This window comes from Gymnoscopelus microlampas (genome assembly GCF_963454915.1).
Source record: "Gymnoscopelus microlampas genome assembly, chromosome: 8".
Taxonomy (NCBI): Eukaryota; Metazoa; Chordata; class Actinopteri; order Myctophiformes; family Myctophidae; genus Gymnoscopelus; species Gymnoscopelus microlampas.
This window is the reverse complement of record NC_139945.1, coordinates 46,669,904-46,690,411: the sequence shown is the minus strand read 5'-3', so window position 1 is coordinate 46,690,411 and position 20,508 is coordinate 46,669,904. Positions and strand designations below refer to the sequence as shown.

The 20,508-nt window shown below is 40.3% G+C and overlaps 2 protein-coding genes across 4 annotated transcripts; both read left to right on the top strand.

Moving 5' to 3' along the window:
- Nucleotides 1-2,734: 2,734 nt before the first annotated feature.
- Nucleotides 2,735-20,508, top strand: LOC311050609 (uncharacterized protein). Its single transcript, XM_084064695.1, has 11 exons — nucleotides 2,735-2,900; nucleotides 4,171-4,326; nucleotides 4,573-4,838; nucleotides 5,396-5,617; nucleotides 5,914-6,426; nucleotides 8,526-8,747; nucleotides 9,530-9,534; nucleotides 17,996-18,114; nucleotides 18,344-18,609; nucleotides 19,512-19,751; nucleotides 19,840-20,508. The coding sequence occupies exons 2-11, from the start codon at nucleotides 4,189-4,191 to the stop codon at nucleotides 20,363-20,365; spliced, it is 2,517 nt and encodes an 838-aa protein (XP_083920821.1). The 5' UTR covers nucleotides 2,735-2,900; nucleotides 4,171-4,188; the 3' UTR covers nucleotides 20,366-20,508.
- gpr171 (G protein-coupled receptor 171) lies at nucleotides 7,777-15,253 on the top strand. Of its 3 annotated transcripts, none has more exons than XM_084065093.1 (6): nucleotides 7,777-7,955; nucleotides 10,906-11,047; nucleotides 11,635-11,818; nucleotides 11,946-12,152; nucleotides 12,265-12,390; nucleotides 12,793-15,253. In XM_084065093.1, the coding sequence occupies exons 3-6, from the start codon at nucleotides 11,654-11,656 to the stop codon at nucleotides 13,273-13,275; spliced, it is 981 nt and encodes a 326-aa protein (XP_083921219.1). In that variant the 5' UTR covers nucleotides 7,777-7,955; nucleotides 10,906-11,047; nucleotides 11,635-11,653; the 3' UTR covers nucleotides 13,276-15,253. The 3 variants fall into 3 exon arrangements, with proteins under 3 accessions (XP_083921219.1, XP_083921220.1, XP_083921221.1); XM_084065094.1 differs by having other exon boundaries at nucleotides 7,777-7,997; XM_084065095.1 differs by lacking the exons at nucleotides 7,777-7,955; nucleotides 10,906-11,047 and having other exon boundaries at nucleotides 11,473-11,818.

Genomic DNA, 20,508 nt, shown 5'->3' with positions numbered 1-20,508 from the left:
AGCTATATTTCCAATTATAATCTGTTTCATTGCGTTCAAGTCCCATAATTGTGGATAGTCCCAATCGTTCTGTGGGATATGATTTGTCAGTTTGAGTCCCATTTATTTATTTCTCTTTGTATGCCTATTCAAGTCTTTAAATGCCTTTTGCACCTTGAAACATCTGTATGATATGTGACCAATAAACTTGCCTTTTTTTGTAAATTAAACATTCACAAGTTTTACTCCTCTCATCATAACATACCAACACCGTACAGTTGTTGTACAGAGTTCTCTCTCTCTCTCTCTCTCTACTATATCATGGATGGAGATGAGAAGCTTATACTGTGGCCATTCAGTCTATGCACTGACTTTTTCAGGACGAAAATTGCATTGCTCTGTCTTTTATATTAATATATAAACAAATCCTTCCTAACTCTGCCCTGCAGGCAGTGCTTGCCATGTTTCAGTCAAACCAGGTTATGGTCAAATCTACATAACTGGATAAATGGATATGAACATAATAATAACAATATCATGCTTTATGGGCCAGTACTGTTCGCTAGGTCACTTGTTTGCTTAGCTGCGGCTAATGTTTGCTTCATAAATTCCACACTGAAGAAACAGTTGAAATGTTTTGATTGAAAGAATGCATCGTTCATTTAGACACTTCAGCTCAGAAATAACCAGACCGTTAATGAACCATTTACCATTTATTAAACCATTACCATATTACCATAACCCATATTGCATTCACGTTTGGCGGTGTGACTCTGCTCATGTGATATACAGATTCCTGTGCAAACATGTCACAGATCTTCAATCACAAATCCCCAGAGCAGAGCATAAAATACAGTTTTACATAACATTGAACCTTCAATGCATAATTAAACAACCACAATCACAGTACAATCCATAGAACACAGTACAATACACAGAATCATAGAACCACAGTACAAGACAGAATCAACCTATAACAATAATAACTAGATGCCACGGGGAGGAGGCCGGGGAGGTGGAGGGAATTTGAAAACAAGCAGCTGTACACACCGCTTAGACAACGAAGCACATAGACTGAACAGAGAACAGAGGCTGCTTAAATGAACCGCCCGAGTTGAACTGTGGGTATGAGGGCGTCAGTAATTAGCTTGAAGCAAATGAGAATGACAAGAGGTTGAACATACTGACTTAAAGGAGTACGACTGTATAACTGATAGCAAATGGGGGGGGGGTCCGGGGAGTGTGAATGAAGTACATAAACATTCTGCCTTCCGCGTCTACATGAACTATCGTTGCACTGAATTTCTGTGACCAACCAAGCAGAGTTCAGCCACTGCTCACGTAAACATCATTACTTTATTGACCTTTTTATAATGGAACATTTGCATTTATTCACATACAACAAAATAAACAAAGAACATTTTTTTGAAGCAAAATCTTTGATTTTCAATACCACAGGGGCATTTCTCATTATAGTCTATATCATGACAGAAGTATTGTATAGGTGTCTTGAGGTACAGTATTATGTATATGTCACAGTATGATTGGAAAACCAGTCAGTTTGAAAAAGGTGCACTCACATTTTCACTGTGCAGCACAGAAACATCCAAAAAGAGATATTAAAATGACTGGGCCGCAATGTGTTTTAAAAAAAAAGAAAAGTATATCATCATCATCATCATCATCATACTTCTGGTTAAGTGCCAAATAACCAGCTCCATGGCCTTGTGGTCAGAGTGCTGCCCTGAGATAAGGAAGTTTGAGGTTCAAGGCTATTACATAAGTCCTATATACATATGCTATTAGCAGCCTTGTCAATTTGTCATCTATCAAGCTATAACATTGTGTCAGCCTGTGTCACTTGCTGCAGGTTGCTTGTTAAATTATGGTGCATGAAATGGGTATTGCAAAAAGAAGTTCAAATTGTAACAGAAAAACGTATTACTGTGCACACTAGTGAGTATACAAAATGCCCACTGAAAAAGAAGTGGGTATATGGCTTTTCAGATACCCTTGACCACACCACTGGTGTTTTGTAATGACCATGGTCCATATGTTGTCATTTTGTATTGCCAAGTCACTTGTTTTTGGTCCATTCCGTTTTCTCTGAAACTACTTAACGTGAACAAAATGCGTGCGTGCGTGCGTGCGTGCGTGCGTGTGTTTCTCTTGCAGTACCACAGTATAGCAGGGGGAAGTTGTGGACAGACATAGAGTCTTTCAAGGTACAGGCACTCGGTCTTCTGAAAAATAATACATTTATTGTTGAGCAAGGCCTCTTTAAAGGCATAGTATATGTTTACCTGCATAAAAACACACTGCCCTCAACCAAAACAAACAGTGAAAACACCAAAATACAGCAAGAGGGCAATGTTTTTCTGCAGGTAAACGGCACCACACTACTCCAGTGACTGATACAGTACATGCTATTATACAGGGAAATGATGGCTAAAATGTGTATTTATCTATTTTTTTTATGACATCACGCACGGTAAAGTTACATACTATGCCTTTAAATGTGGTTTGTGTAATGTGCTGTGTGTGTAGGTTCTGCTGTAATAAATGTGCATACATACGTGTATGTGGTTTGTTTGTGTGTGTGTGTGTGTGTGTGTGTGTGTGTGTGTGTGTGTGTGTGTGTGTGTGTGTGTGTGTGTGTGTGTGTGTGTGTGTGTGTGTGTGTGTGTGTGTGTGTGTGTGTGTGTGTGTGTGTGTGTGTTTGTTTCTCTTGCAGTACCACAGGCTAGCAGGGAAGTGGTGGACAGACATAGAGAACAGTCTTTCAAGTGCACACAAACATATACCTGCTGAGGGACAGACTTTACTTCCGTCAGATGCAATGACATCTGCTTCAAAGGAAGGAAAACCTGCTTCATCTAGAAGGGAGATAATTACACACATCATCATTGACTGACTGACAGGTGAGTTGTGATAAATCATATTGTCACATCTGACAACCAATGTTTTTTAACAATGACCATAATCTATTTTCTAAATAGATAGGTAGGATATTTTCAAAAAATCTCATAGGAGGAGTCCAGTAATAGAGTTTTGATTTCATGATAGATAAAGAAATATTATTTGATGTGTTTATGGAACTAGCAGGCTTAACTGAAATTGAAAATGATGTATCAGGAGGGTTCCAGGGAGGTATGACAAACTGATAAAATATCACTAGGCATTCAGTGGGTGCAAAAAAACCTGTCTGCAATAATAGTAATAGTAAAAATTAAAAATAAATAGTTTGCACACTGATGGGCTCAGTGTGCAAGCAATTTCAATTTAACATTTTTACTCTTTGTAATATTTCGACTCGCCCAGCACCAACCCAATTCTGGGTATCGGATGTGCATGTCTTACACTTTAATCTAGGTGCAACAACATGTCATACTCAACATTGAATGTACAGTTGTGGTCATTATTACCATGTTAAAAGACTGAATACATTGTCAAATGTATTGCAAAATATCCTAAATGTTTACATTCCAGTCTAGCTTAACGAGTAGGGTTTTCCTAAAAAAGAAAAGAAAAACTATGTATGGACTAATACAACCAACCGCTCTCCATTAATCATTTATGACCCACTATAAGTGTGTGGTGATGTCTTAGAGACCTGCCCTCTGCCTGCATTTTCTTATTTTTATTCGTTTGGAACATTTCTGTGTCAATTTCTGGTCAGCAGGTGTGCGCTATTGGTATTGCTGAGTCAGGAGGAGGGACTGCAACCAACAAATCCGTCTCATTGTAACTTAAAATGACTTTACTGTAGTTCAGACTGTTAAATGTTTGGATGGCCATCCCTGCTACTGAATAAAACTTACACTGTCTGCAATGTGTTTTGATTCTTGTGATTACTGTGATTACACATTTTTGAGGGGAAAGAAATCATATGGTCGAAAATGCAAGAAAGAATTCTGGCATATAAAGTCAGAATTGTGAGATATTGGGCCCTATTTTGTGCATCTTAATTATCAGGTCTTAAGTTCAGACCTGGAGGCGTGGCCAATGCTGTTTCGCTATTCAAACAACATTGGCCACGCCTCCAGGTCTTAAGTTAAGACATAAGACCTGGCAATTAAGACACACAAAATAGGGCTCAAATATTCATAGTTATGACAATGATATTTAAAAACACACAAACATGTACTGTATATCGCTACAGTATTTAAATGAAAAGAATGTATACTGTAGTGTAGGTAATCCAGAATCATGGCCCACCTTGTGGGTGTGGGAGGAGCCAACACGACCCCCTTCCTGTTTTCCAACACAAACCAGACAGACTCCTGTGCTGTGATTGACACCTCAGCCCATCCCTTCTTCATGTTGGTGTGTGGTCTGGTGTTCCTGGTGAGTTCCTCAGCAATTAACAACAACAATAATAATAATTATTATTAATAATCACTTCATACTGCTTCTGAGGATCTAATATTGCACTCATGTACTTATTCAACCAGAAGATGTTCTTTACCTCATTATGGTTTTAATTGTGTTTTTTCCACATCAAGAAGTCTGTTCAGTCAGTACACATGTTACCGACTGGAAATCTACCATATTTATCTGACATTTTCTGCTTGTCTATCTGTCTATTATTAGGTTGGCTTGGTCCTGAATGGTTTTACCCTGAAGGTATATTTCTGTCATGCTGAACGCCAGGCGTCCTCCAGCGGTGTGATGGTCTATCTGAAGAACCTTACGATCGCAGACTTCCTCCTCTGTCTTTGTTTGCCGCTTCGCATCCTCAACTACGCTTGCAGCCACAACATCACCATTAGAATCATCTACTGCACCATCGGAGCCTCTACCTTCTACCTCAACATGTATATCAGCATCCTGTTCATGGGATACATCGCTGCCAACAGGTACTGGATGACAGATTGGGCTGTTAGCTGGTAGAATTGATACTGTACTGTACTGAAGACACTAGTCTCATGCAGCAAGACGATCAGAGATCTACACCGTCCTGCTGATACGTCGGGTGACATCTAAATTCAATGAATGGGATAAAACTGGATTTAACCTACAACAGTAGGTTACATTTAATAGGGGAGCATTCAGTAACAACACAAGAGCAGGGTTTGACAAACCCAATTAATGGTATTGAATAGAACCTATATGAATTGTGACAAGTTTTTTCCTCAGAAAAGAAGGCTATTAATACCAACTCATTTAATAACATGTAACACATATAGATATCATATTAATAACACATAATATGCTGACTAATGATAATAATACACTGGCTCATTTTATAACAATTAATAAAATGCTGAATCCTATTAATAACACATATAAAACATGCAGACTAATCAATTACACATAATAACCACCGACTCAAATTAATTACATTAATTACTGACTCATTAAAAAACACATAACACACTCATATGATAACCCACTGACTCATTCTGACCACCAGGTATCTGAAGATTGTCCGGCCTTTGGTATCAAATCCCCTGCATAAGGTCCGCGTTGCACGTGTCATCTCCGTGGTCACCTGGATTGCTCTCCTGGTTCCAATGGGAGCCTACATCACCATGTTCCTCCTGACCTCACGACCCATGACCCACTTACCGGGAGCTGTGAGCTGCGATGCTCTTCACAGCCCTCAGATGAGCCTGCTGTACAAAATAATACACAGGTACAGTAGGACATACAGTTATCCACTCTGATCCTGTGAACCTAAACCCAGTCTTTTAAACCTAAAACTCAGACTTGGTGTCCCATGTGACATGTCTGAGTGAGTCTCTGATTAAACTGCTACATGAACCACCAGGAGTCTGCTTGCCCAGTGTTTCTTTTAGTAGAAAATGTCCGTGAGGTTATGGTGAACATGTGTTGTCTTATTGTTTTTGAATGTTCATTATGTATTCCCAACAGTGAATCCAGGTACATTTTCACAGATAGTTTGTCAATTCTATTCTGTTCTGTTTACAGTTTCTCAGCGGTCATCTTCATCTCTGTTCTGGTCGCTCTCATCTACTTCTACTATGGCACCGTGCACAGACTGGCGTTGGCACAGAGAACTCAGCCAGGAGGTGGAGGAGCAGAAGGTGGAGGTGGAGCGTCGTCCTCTGGGACGTTAAGGCGATGTAAGAAGTTGTCCCGGTGTCGGAGGAACATGCTGGTTCTGGTGGCCGTGTTCTGTGTGTGCTTCGTTCCGTACCACCTTGTGCGCCTCCCCTATGCCTTCCTGTCTCGTAGGTGTAGCTTGGGTCAGAGTTTCTTCTACCTGAAGGAGTTCAGCCTCATGCTGTCAATTCTGAACATCTGCCTGGATCCGCTCATCTATTTCATCTTCTGCAAGGACTTCCGTGCCCGGCTGAGCCTCAGCAGGAAGAAGAGGGGTTCCCAAGACTCACAGGACACAAGCCGAGTAGTCACTGGCGAGAGGACAAGCATGACCATGACAAAAGTGGAGAGGAAGTCTGACCATGATGAAGGTCGAGAGTAAGATCTTCGCCCTGAAACTAAGATGAGCCAGTGTCCTGTGTAGCCTCTGATAGAAGGACCACATTAATCAGGACGTGTTAAACTGTCTCAGGGAATGGAGCATGCTTATTTTCCCTGTTGACTCATGTGCACAAACGTTCATGCACAACTCAATGTTGACCAGAACAGACGTCTGCCATAACAAAAACACGTGAAAATAACTGGATGAATGTTCATTTTGTAAATAGGATATTAATTATATGACTTTAACAAACTTTTTAAGCTGAAGCTTTTAAAGTTTATACAATATTTTCATCACAAAGATACAATGAAATATGCCTGTGTTGTACTGATGGCATGACAACCATGAGAACATAACTGCACCCTCAAATAATGGACAAACAAACGTACAGACAAAGCTAACCATAGGAGGAAGCCATCTTCCCTCTAACTTCCACAAATTGTAGTTGCAAGCACAGCATTTCCGTCCACAGCACAAACCCCAGCTCAACTTAGACCCATGCTACTAAACATACATATATGCTCATGCATTTAGCAAGTTCTCAATTTCCTCAACTGAGATGTTTATTATTTCCTCAATATGATTGTTGACCTCTTTTTCTTTAGTCATCAGACTCTGTCCACATTAAAAAGAATGAGCTTCCTTAGAGACATGCCTCTGTCGTCCCTTTGTGTAGATTAGATCAGTGTTTACATTATAATTATTACAAAATAAAGAGAAAGCAAAATGTACCCAGAGGGAATCCAGTGGGAGATGGGGAGAAACTGAATATAAGATGATAGATGCTGTTGAGAGACACAAGGGAGTGCAAGTATAAGATGAAATGCTCTGAAGAGGTAACTCAAGCTGTCTTGTCACACCTTAAGTAGTACTGCCCAGTCATTTGGTCATCTGCTACAGAGAAAGATACTGTACAAAAATTACAAACAGCTCAAAACAAGGCTGCCAGATTAGCTCTTCAGCTAATTATATAAATGCACAGAAATCTGTCATGGCTTACTGTTGAAAATGGATACATTTCCTGTATTCTTACTTTTTTTCAGAAATGTTTAGTATTTATTTGACCAGATAGTATACGTAAGAATTTAAATCAACGTATCCATATGACTAGATAAGCCAGTTCAGGTTATCTGGTAGCACCTAGACCAAGAACAAATCTTCTGTTAGGATTGAACTCATTGCCTAAACAAATAACTAATACAAACACAATTCTCCTTCAAGAAAATTACTATTTGAACCTCTGCCCTCAGCTTCCTGTATGTCCGCCTAAAATTGTATAGAAAAAGCACCCTATCAGAGAGGAAGCAGGGCTGTTGGTTTGTTTGAGTCATTGACTGGCAGCAGAAAGTTGAGGTTTGATTGACGACAGCAACACACTGTGAACCAGGAAGATGGTGGAAGGTGTGATTCTATCAGTCTCACCACCATGAACCCCAAACACAAGCAATGAAATGAAACAGCTCTGCAGGTTCAAGTGGACTCATGAGGGTCTATGAAATACTTCCACAGAGGAACCACAGATGATGTAAGATGATGTCTTTGTCTAGGATCACATGGTGCTGTCTGGGTAAACTGTTGCTCCTTTATCTAATATAACGTCTCTGTGGGGTGGAAACCTCAAAATATGATACATATTATGTCCAAAACAGTTACTTTTGATACGTGTTTCGAGCTTGCAGATCTGCTACTTTTGATGCTTTTGTGTAACGCTGTAGTATGATCAAGTATGGCATTGATTTAGGAAAAAAAACACAAAAAGTTAGAATATGGAGATAAGAGGTTTCTGCCCGACAGCACAGTCCACTGCCTTGCTCAAAGGCACATGGCACCTTATGGACGGACACATGTTGTTTTAATCTGTTTTAACCTTCCGCATCCAATAACACATAATATGCTGACTAATGATAATAATACACTGGCTCATTTTATAACAATTAATAAAATGCTGAATCCTATTAATAACACATATAAAACATGCAGACTAATCAATTACACATAATAACCACCGACTCAAATTAATTACATTAATTACTGACTCATTAAAAAACACATAACACACTCATATGATAACCCACTGACTCATTCTGACCACCAGGTATCTGAAGATTGTCCGGCCTTTGGTATCAAATCCCCTGCATAAGGTCCGCGTTGCACGTGTCATCTCCGTGGTCACCTGGATTGCTCTCCTGGTTCCAATGGGAGCCTACATCACCATGTTCCTCCTGACCTCACGACCCATGACCCACTTACCGGGAGCTGTGAGCTGCGATGCTCTTCACAGCCCTCAGATGAGCCTGCTGTACAAAATAATACACAGGTACAGTAGGACATACAGTTATCCACTCTGATCCTGTGAACCTAAACCCAGTCTTTTAAACCTAAAACTCAGACTTGGTGTCCCATGTGACATGTCTGAGTGAGTCTCTGATTAAACTGCTACATGAACCACCAGGAGTCACCAGGGTGGAAACCTCAAAATATGATACATATTATGTCCAAAACAGTTACTTTTGATACGTGTTTCGAGCTTGCAGATCTGCTACTTTTGATGCTTTTGTGTAACGCTGTAGTATGATCAAGTATGGCATTGATTTAGGAAAAAAAACACAAAAAGTTAGAATATGGAGATAAGAGGTTTCTGCCCGACAGCACAGTCCACTGCCTTGCTCAAAGGCACATGGCACCTTATGGACGGACACATGTTGTTTTAATCTGTTTTAACCTTCCGCATCCAAACACTGGGCTTACCTATATTGTTTGTCAACAGAGTGAACAGACGTGTCCAAAATTATGAATGTATCAATTCAAAAACATTTGCCATTTGGTTGTGTGTGTGTATGTTTGAGAGCTGTGCTGAACCATAGACTGTAAAGTGGTGAATTATGTAGTAGAGTTTTTGATTGAATTGATTGAATATTTTATTAGGCAAAAAATGTAAACATCACAATTACATTTATAATACTTTATCCTACAGGTCCATCCAAAAAAGTCCTTGCGGTCTTGTTTCCATTGAGGTCCTTGGTATTCAGTTCATAGACTAGAGACCAGAGTCCCCTATACGACCACATCCTGTTAAACTGTGCTTCCTCCCGTGCTCAGACATTGTACAGTATATCGTTGTTGTCGGGCAGAAACTTCTTATTTACATATTCTAACTTTTTTCCTAAATTAATGCCCTACTACATACTACACTACAGTACACTACAGTGTCACACAAAAGCATCAAAAGTAGCAGATCTCCAAGCTCAAAACATGGCGCGTTTGTAGATCTGCTACATTTTATGTTTTTAAATTTGAATCCTGAAAAGTAAGTAAGTAAGTAAGTTTTGGAGATATGAGGTTTCCCCCCCGACAGAGACGATATGTTGTAAAGAAAACTCTCGCTGGCTCTTATTTCTTTCACTAGGAGAGTCTGAGTCAGAAGCACGTCATTACCAGAATAAAGTTCATATAAGGAATTTACATAAATATGCAGTACTCACATAATACAACACAATATTGCACAACATCAGTAGACTATTTGTAGACACAACATCCATTCAGACATTAGACTATAAATTGTACACCACATTCATTCAGATATTCTGTAATGGTGCTTATATTTTAATGTATTTAACTGTCATTTTCTATTATGACTTTATGTAGAGTCATATGTTGTTATGTAATACTGCACGCTATTGCATCGACTACTGTTATGTACATATGTACTGCATGTATGCACTATGTGGTCTTTGTAGTATTTTAACGGCAGATTCTGTATGTGTCCGTAACAAATTTCCCATCTGGAAAATAAAGTCTATCCTAGAGAGTAGACTGTTAATATTAGACACAAAATTAATTCAGACAGTAAGTAGTCTATACATCAGACTGGATGCAAGGTATTATTTGTTATTAATCCTGTTTCAGTAAAATCGAAGAGAGTTTCCTTTACGTCTAAATATATCAAACAGGAAGGCGATACGACATCAGAGACATTCTTATCTTAGTATAAAGTTGTGTTTCCTCCACATGTTTCCCTGCTGAGAGCAGCCTAATCTACAGACATGGTTGATGAAAACGTAGAACCATTTGAGAGGAGTATGTTCAAGGTTACATTTTACATATCGTTGATGTCGGGTGAAAACATTGTATGTCCAAAACCATTCCTTTTTTAATATTATTTTTAAACGTTTTTTTATAACTTGAAATTGCCGAAATTACAAGCTCACAATGAGCTCTGTCCATCTTGATGGACATTCATTTACAAAAAAATATAAAGTTTGAATATGGACATACAAGGTTTCTGCCTGACAACGATGTCATGCATTTAGCCTAAGCTCTTAAAAGTACATCTTCCACCAGAGTTCATCAATTAATTAGATAAATAAAATAATTGACTGACCCAACAACCTAGTGACAGACCAATTGATCAATCGATCAACTAGAAAATGAGTGAAACATGAAGTGAGGGTTTGTTGTGTTTTCATTTGTTCCAGCACGGTTTGTCTGTCAACACCAGAATACACACCATGCAACTCCAACTGACCATCCAACCATTCACCTCCATCTGATAATCCAACCGCCCATCTACAACTGACCATCCAACTACCCCCAGCTGGCCATCACACACCACAGGTGGTTTCACTTCTACGTCATTTTTAAGTGAAACAATCCTCTTCACACTTTGTTCAAATCTTGAACAATGTGCATGTTATTACATTAAGCATTGAGCAGTATACACCTTCTTATACTCATGGTCATTTAATATACTTTCATATTCATATTGTTGTTATTTTCTGTACCTTTACCTCTCTTTTATGTCAGTTGTAAGTTGGCTGGTAAAATTGTGAATACAAATTTGGTGACTCATCAATTTTATTTTATTGAACTAGCCTGTGGCTAGTACTCTGACAAGTGTCTAGTAGACTCTAGCATTTAGACTGGTATCTATGGCTCGTAGAAATTGTGTCAAGTAGACTGTGGCTAGTAAACACTGGAAAGTGGCTAGTAGACTATAGACTGGTAGACTCTATGGCTATAGAAATACTGTCAAGTAGACTGTGGCTAGTAAACACTCTGGCAAGTGGCTAGTAGACTATAGACTGGTAGACTCTATATGGCTAGTAGAAATACTGTCAAGTAGACTGTGGCTAGTAGCCTAGACACTCTGGCTAGTAGACTTTCTGGTCGCTGAGTAATAAAGGCAACGCCATTTTCATTTCCAGGTGGAGGAGGTTGTTGATAATGTCTTCTCTCTTCAACTCCACTGGAGGAGGAGGTGAGAAGGAGGAGTGCATTGTTAATGACCAGATGGGGCCCTTCATCGTTCTCTACATTCTCATCTTCATCAGCAGTCTGGCTGGTAACCTGCTGTCTCTATGGGCCCTCATCCACAGCTGTGGCAGCGAGGTACGGAATGTCATGTTTTAGATCAGATATCAACATGTTTTTCATCTTTACTGTACAATACAGTAGTAGTGTCACATGCTATTCTTTTAGCTAATAAATCCCTCTGGTTTGATAAATCCCTTTTTAGAAGAGCATCTATGTGTACCTGGTCAACCTGCTGGTCTCAGACCTGCTGCTGACTATGGCCCTGCCCTTTAAGATCATTAAGGACCTGGGTGTGGCTCCCTGGGGTCTCATGGTGTTTCATTGTCAGGCCAGTGCTGTGCTCATCTACATCAGTCTCTATGCTTCTATCATCTTCCTCACCTTCATCACCATCGACCGCTACCTGCAGGTACAGAGTGGCTTAGATGGTATGGGTCTTTGGTCTCCAGGTTCAGCATCAGAAACATTCAGGAAATGTATTCTAGACCAGCCAACGCTTTGATGGTATTGTTGGTCTGCAGGTGTCTCCGAAGGCTCCGTCCTGCCAGGTCCAGGTGGGTTCCTCCAAACTGCTGTCTGTTATGGTCTGGATCATGCTGCTGCTCATTATGGTGCCTAACATGGCTCTGCCCATTCAACATGTACAGGTAAAATGACCAGCATTACAGAACTATTACAACTACTACAACATCTCAGAATTATATTAAAACATGAAATCATAATCAAGACGTGTGTGTGTGTGTGTGTGTGTGTGTGTGTGTGTGTGTGTGTGTGTGCGTGCGTGCGTGCGTGCGTGCGTGCGTGCGTGCGTGCGTGCGTGCGTGAGAGAGAGAGAGAGAGAGAGAGAGACAGACAGACAGACAGACAGACAGACAGAGACAGACAGAGACAGACAGAGACAGACAGAGAGACAGAGGGACAGAGAAGTACAAAGTCAAATGACTAGCATTGTGTGCCAATTTACTTGCCTTGTGGAACTGACAGATTTGAATTGATTCCTTTTGAATTGGTTGTGATTGTCCTTCAATCTTCCTGCGTCCTGCTTCCAGTCTCAGCAGTTCCTGAGCTGCTCATCACTGAAACATGGCGTTGGACTCCATTGGCACACGTTGGCCGTCTTCCTCTGCATGGCTCTCTTCCTCAACTCCTTTGCCGTCGTGCTTCTCTCCGCCGGCCTGGCTCTGAAGCGGCTCCTAGGATGCAAGAACAGACCAAAAGACTGGAGAGCTACCAGGCGTGCCACGGCCCACATTGCAACCCTGTCAGTGTCCTTCGTGGTGGGCTTTTTACCGTACCACGTAATCCGCACGCCGTACACCATGGCCCAGACCAACACAGTCATCAGAGACTGTCCCACCAAGAGGCGTCTGTTCTTGGCCAAGGAGTGGACACTTCTGCTGGCCGTGCTGCATCTATGCCTGGACCCCCTGCTGTACTTCTGCCTCTGGACGCCCTTCAGACAGACACTCAGAGGACTGTTCAGCTGCAGAGAGCAGCCTGAGGCTGACACAGGAACAGAGACAGCTGAGTAGATGGACATAGATACCATTGTAGCACAGTCAGGAGCATGCACAGTGCACATGCAAGCAGGCGTTTCCAAACTGAATACTGTGTTAGAGACTGTGTTAAAGAGTAAGGGATGCATGTGTAATGACTGGGGTCATGCACTTTGTGTTCTACACTTTACTGCCGCCTGGGTTTGATCCACCAATCTTAAACCTAATTTATACTGCATCATACGATCGTCTTGAATGACTCTGATTTTCCAACAATGAAAAATCTAGCGGCCTCTAGTTTTAAACATTTAAGTTTATACAGTGGAATAAATAATAATAGAAACCTCAGAACAAATTCAACCACAAATGAGAGGCAGAGTAGGGCGGTTCTTAAGACAGACTTCATATCACTTTGCCTCAACTAGTAAATGAATCCTCGTGGATATTCCCTTATATTAAAGATAAGATAGTTTAATTTTATGATAACTACATGATTGCATAACCCATAAATAGTCAGACAAGCTTAATATTAATATATAATATATTAATATTAGATTATTTGTGATGCTATATGATATGCTATCCTGGTGTCAATATACTGGTCAGTATCCTGGTGTCAGTATCCTGCTCAGTATCCTAGTGTCAGTATGCTGGTGTCAGTATTGTGGTCAGTATCCTGGTGTCAGTATCCTGGTCAGTGTCCTGGTGTCAGTCTAGGTACGGGCAGACATGCGTGACAAGTTGAGCCAGCTAGTCGCAACCCCATGCAGCACTTCCGGCCATTTCCGGCCATTCCTTTAAAAAAAAAGAATAGCCGATCTACAAGCTTACAATGTGTTGCGCTGCGACGTGTTGTGAACTTGTAGATCGGCTATTTTTGGCAAAGATATTTGGTGTTGACAGAAAAATGTGTCAAAGAAATGTAGGTCCGTTTTTCACTGAGAATAGAGGGTTTAAGTAGGCTACATGTGAATTACATCAATAATTATGAATGACAGATTCATATGTTAGAACAGTGCAATTTGTGACAATAAAGCACAGAGATGTTTAGTTTTTTTGGATTGTAATTTATTATTCTACTATTCTTTATTATGCTCACATATTAAAGCTATTCAGATAGGGTAAACAGTGCAAATTATTCAGGCCATTCACCACAAATAAGGATGTTTACATTTATTGAAATACGAGTGCACGTGTTATGTGTTTGTTTTGGGTTATGAACCTTGCATTCCCTCTGCATTTGGAGTGCTGGATCACTGAAAGAAAACTACAAGTGAAAACCCTGGCCTGCTCTCTCATACACAGTGGTAAACATTTTGGTTGCCTGCTCCAAACACCATGAAAAACACTTTGCTACTGTATGATCAATTTATTCTTTGACATTCTGACATAGGCAATTCATTTAATATTTGGCAATCAATATATGATTTGCTAAAAATATGTATTTGTATTTCAAATACATTTCTCAGACCAGTGTTTTGTATTTGGATTGTGATCAATGTTTTGACCCAGTTTTCTGTGTGACTGTGAATCAGAGCCCTTTCTCACTAGCTCCAGTGCCCCCATTCTTGTACCCATTATACAAAACTCACTTTTTTTTGAGTGCCAACAGGGAGGCATTGGGTCCCGTTTTGATAGTCTTCGGTACATGGTTATAATAGCTTTGGATTTTTTTATTTTAGTTTAGTTTTAGTTCATTTAGATTAGTTTTTGTGTTGGTTTTAGTTTTTTTACACTTTGGGTTATTTGTCAGGTGCAAGATTGAAAAGGTAAGTATTGTGTAATAAAACCTTAACAAAAGTTAGCATTTATTTATACATTTGGTGCAGCGAAATCAATATATTCATATCATCCCAAAAACCTTACAAACAAACGAAAACTAAGGGCATTTTGTCAATAATTTCAGTTTGTTTTAGTTAGTTTTGTAAACACACAGTAAAGTTTCAGGTAGTTATCGTTTCTTTTTTTTTATTCTCGTTTTTATGTAGTTAAGTTAACAAAAATGTGTTTTCAATTTTTGTTTTCGTTAACTATAACCTTGCTTGGGTATGACCCGTCCGGGGAATTGAACCCCGACCTCCTAATCTCAGGGTAGACACTGCAACTACAAGGCCTCATATACAGTAAGATACTGCACATTTCCAGTGAAGTTTTATCCTTATTTCTACAAAAACTACAGCTAGTTTCAATATCAATCAATCTTATATTAAAGTAGGTTTTAACAAGATGGCCTTGGTGCATCATTTTGAATGACTCTTACTTAATTTTGTTAGTTCATAATTTCCTTGACATTAACCATGACCAACAGGTGTTAAAAAGTTGTTAAATATGTTATTCCACTATAAATAAATAATAAATGCATCTGTCTTCAGTTCCAAGTAATCTAAGATGCCTAGTACAAGTTTTAGATTGTTGGTTATGTGTCTGCCTGCCATAACCACTGACTAGGTTTAATTTAAAGAGCATCCTTCATTATTTTAGCTAAACTATGGCTATTAAATAGTAGTTTTGTAGTAAGAAGTAAATAAGAAATGTATGTTGTTTGTCAGATTAAGCTACTGGCTTAATAAATGTACATGCATGGAGTTGTTTGCATGTGTGTGTGTGTGTGTGTGTGTGTGTGTGTGTGTGTGTGTGTGTGTGTGTGTGTGTGTGTGTGTGTGTGTGTGTGTGTGTGTGTGTGTGTGTGTGTGTGTGTGTGTGTGTGTGTGTGTGTGTGTGTGTGTGTGTGTGTGTGCCCGTGCGTGCGTGCGTGCGTGCGCGTGTGCACACACACACACCACATTGCACTCATTTTTCTTCCTGTACCAGAGTATGGGGAAGTTGTGGACAGACATGGACTACATATAGACAGATTTCAGGTGCAATCACAGCTGCTTCATTTGGCATTTTATAATGACTTGATTGTGTCTTCTTGTTAGATGATTTTGTTTCCCTTGTCTCTTTCATTATTCTCCACCCTTATAAGACTCTTTTCTTTAAACTGCTTAACTTTGGGAGCTTGTACAAAAAAAATATTTTATGCCTGTAAAATTGTCATGTGATAATACAGTCAAAGTTGAAGAAGTTCAAAGGAAGGAAAGTCTGCTTTACCTAGAAGGAAGATACAGAACACACTCATCAGTGACTGATTGACAGGTGAGTTGTGATACTACAGTGTTATTGATGATGACCATAATTAAGATTTTTTTCTATATTGACTTCCATCTATTTTTCATTTTTCATATGGGTTTGATTTGATTTGATTTGGACTTCATGTCAACATTATTATTTGAGACTATTATGTTCCAATACAAGCACTGGGTAAAGGCATTAAACAAATCAGTGATTGAATGTGCCATACTTTTGTTCTTTTAAACAAAGAGTAAGACAAAACTGACGTACTGTAATTGTTTTGGAGCCAAAGAAAAACGATTAAAGGTTTTCAAGGTTCAAGGTTCAAGGTTGTACTTTATTGTTACATCTTGTGTACAGGTACATACAGTAAGAGTAAAACTTATTTTGGTTCGGCTTGCTTCAGGTTATTGCTCACTCAGCTCCAATCGGTAATGTTATAATAAACCACAACCCAAAGCCATTAATATTGATGTAGTCATGGACTCAGACCTTAATTTCAAAACCTCAAATTACAAACTCACCCTAGTATCACCTTGCAAATATTTAGAAGATTCAATTACTTATGACTAAGCAGGATTTGGAAAAACATGTCCATGCATTTCAGTTGACAACTGTAAGGGCGTGTTTACAGGTCTCACACAAAAAAATGTGATCAGACAACTTCAGTTTCTTCAAAACACGGTTGCTCCTTGAGTCTTTACTAATACCAAGAAAGTAGATTTTATGACTCCAGTTGTCCCAGTTTGTGCTTGTAAATGTATAAGGTTCAAGTTGTCTGACTGTGGGTCTGTCTGTACAATTATGCTCATACTGTATATGGACTGGACATTCCCAACATCAAATCGGCGTGGTTAGGCAACGGTTTAGGTCAGCATGAATCAGCATAGGCAATGATTACTGCTGTGTGGTGACAGACAAGAGCTCGATCAACGAGAGAGAGAGCGAGAGTGAGAGGAGAGAGGGAGAGGGAGAGAAAGAGCGATAGAGAGTGGAAGAAAGAGAGGGGGAGAGAGGAAGTTAATTTCAACCACAACACTAACCTGGAATCCAGACTGATTTGTTGCATTTAGCACACTTTTTTTTCTCACTTAGATTAGCAAAGTGAGAAAAAAATATCCGCTGAACGAAGTGAATCAGTCTGGATCCCAGGCTACAATAACATGGCCAATACAGTGGGTACCGAAACCGAACACACTGATTGACGCATCACGAAGCGACGTGTTGTCAGTGCAATAACACCAAGCTGGTAACAGCTTGTAATATACAGTATCTTCATATTTAGGATGTGGCGGGCATTTCTGCTTTATTTCAAAAGCGAAAGTGAGAGAGAGACAGGAAATGCAGAAAGAGAGCAGGAGGGTGACATTTTCTGGCCTACTCTAGAGTGGGAGGTGTTGGTCCGGTCAAGAAAGGGTACAGGCCATTGTGCTTTGTCAGCTGCTTTCGGCAGTACCTTACGAAGTGCAATAACGTGTCATGTATAAGTAAGTCGATCGTGAGATTTAGTTTTTCCTAATGGGAGTGTGCGGTTCCTTCCTATGAAGTCACGGGACAGAATGCTGTACAATATATACACACATTATGGTATAAATATATCTCACTGTCTCTCCCTCTTTCTTTCTCATATAATTATATATAGCTGTGGGGGGAGCCAACATGTCTTTCAACCAGTCCTACACAAACCAGACAGCCTCCTGTGCTGTGATTGACTCCTCAGCCCATCCATTCTTTATGTTGCTGTGTGGTCTGGTTTTCCTGGTGAGTTCCTCATCAATGAACTAAAAATCACTAACAATCACTCCATACTGCTGCTGATCTAGAATTTAATATTGTACTCATACGACCAGAAGATGTTCTTTACCTCATTATGGTTTTTGTGTTTCATTGTCCACATCAAGGAATTTGTTCAGTCAGTACACATGTTGGGAAGCATTTTGAATTATTAGAAATCTATTTATCTGACATTTTCTGCTTATCTGTCTATTAGGTTGGCTTGGTCCTGAATGGTTTTACCCTGAAGGCATATTTCTGTCATGCTCAACGCCAGTCGTCCTCCAGCAGTGTGATGGTCTATCTGAAGAACCTTGCGATCGCAGACTTCCTCCTCTGTCTGTGTCTGCCGCTCCGCATCTCCAACTATGCCTACAGGCACAACATCACCATTAGAATCATCTACTGCACCATCGGAGCCTCTACCTTCTACCTCAACATTTATGTCAGCATCCTGTTTATGGGATACATCGCAGCTAACAGGTACTGGATGACAGATTGAGCTGTAATTGTAGGTTGGTAGAGTTGATACCTTGTCAATCGAAGGGTTCTGTCTCCAACTGTCCCTTGGGCAAGACACTGAATGAATACACTGAAGTGATTGCTTGGTAGTAAGCTTGTGAAATTGCTTCTCAACTTGCTTCCCAGGTCTCACCTAACACCAGAGTCTGGGGCCCAGACTTCATTAGGCTAGGATGGCTAAAGGGGGAAGAAATTATTTCCCAGCTCTCGATGGGCTTTGTTTTCAAGATACTAAAATGAGCAGTTCCCAAGTACTTGTCGAACTACTTCTCCAGAGTAGGGGATACTCACCTTGAGCACTTGAGCACTATGAGTCATAGATACTCCACCAGAGGGAGTTCCTCTGACCGTGTCCCCCCAAAGTTGAAGCCTTAAGGGTACTGCATTCTATTATGCAGCCACAACACAGTGGAATACTTTACCAACAGTCCTGAAAGTTTTAGCATCCCTATTAGAGTTAGGGTTACCTAAAAGCACCCCCACCTCCTTTTATGTCATTATCATGAACATACACAATGACTCAGACATATTGGTCGGATCGGTGGTTCTCACCTGTTAGTGGTTGCAGGGTGGACATGGTGCCATTTACATCCACTATTTGTTTTCTGCCCTCAAGACCTATACCCACTATGAAGATTATCTGTTAAAAGACAGTAGAATGAGATTTTCTGAAACTAGAATTCAAACAGCATATTGAGAGAAGATGGCCATTCAACGCACTAACTCACTTAATAACATATAATAACACACTAACTCATTAATAGGACATAATAATATGCTCATTCATATTAATAACATATATAAACACACTGACTCATATTAATAGCACATATAATAAAACCTTGATTCATTCTGACCACTAGGTATCTGAAGATTGTCCAGCCTTCGGCATCAAATCCCCTGCAGAAGGTTTGTATTGCACGAGTCATCTCCATGGTCACCTGGATTTCTCTCCTTACTCCAATGGGAGTATACATCTCCCTACATGTACATCATTCCCTCCTGACCTCACGACTTGTCAACTTGACTCTCATGCCGGAAGCGGTGAGCTGTGATGCTCTGCACACCCCTCAGCTGAGCCTGCTGTATAAAATCCTCCACAGGTACATCAACCAGTTCTGTGAGTGAGCCTAAAGCCAGTCTTCAGTCAAACCTTTTCTACTCTACTACTCTGTTCTGTTCTGTTTACAGTTTCTCAGCGGTCATCTTCATCTCTGTTCTGGTCTCTCTCATCTACTTCTACCATGGCACCGTGCAGAGACTGACGTTGGCACAGAGAACTCAGCCAGGAGGTGGAGGAGCAGAAGGTGGAGGTGGAGCGTCGTCCTTGGGGACGCTAAGGCGTTGTAAGAAGTTGTCCCGGTGTCGGAGGAACATGCTGGTTCTGGTGGCCGTGTTCTGTGTGTGCTTTGTTCCGTACCATCTTGTGCGCCTCCCCTATGCTTTCCTGTCTCATAGGTGTAGCTTGGGTCAGAGTTTCTTCTACCTGAAGGAGTTCAGCCTCATGCTGTCGATTCTGAACATCTGCCTGGATCCGCTCATCTATTTCATCTTCTGCAAGGACTTCCGTGCCCAGCTGGGCCTCAGAAGGAAGAAGAGTGTTGGGCAGGACATGACTCGAGTACATGACTCGAGGATGAGCCAGGTGTGTCTGACCGTGACCAAGGTGGAGAGGAAGAATTCGGCTCTGACCCTGAGAAGAACTAGCATCCTGTAGTCTCTAATAGAAGGACCACTTTAATCAGGATTTGTTAAACTGTCTCAGGTACAACTACAGTAATGTGTACAACGGTTTATTTCCCCAGCTATGTGCACAAACGTTTATGCAGAGATGTAGCTTAATGTTTTTAACAGATTTGT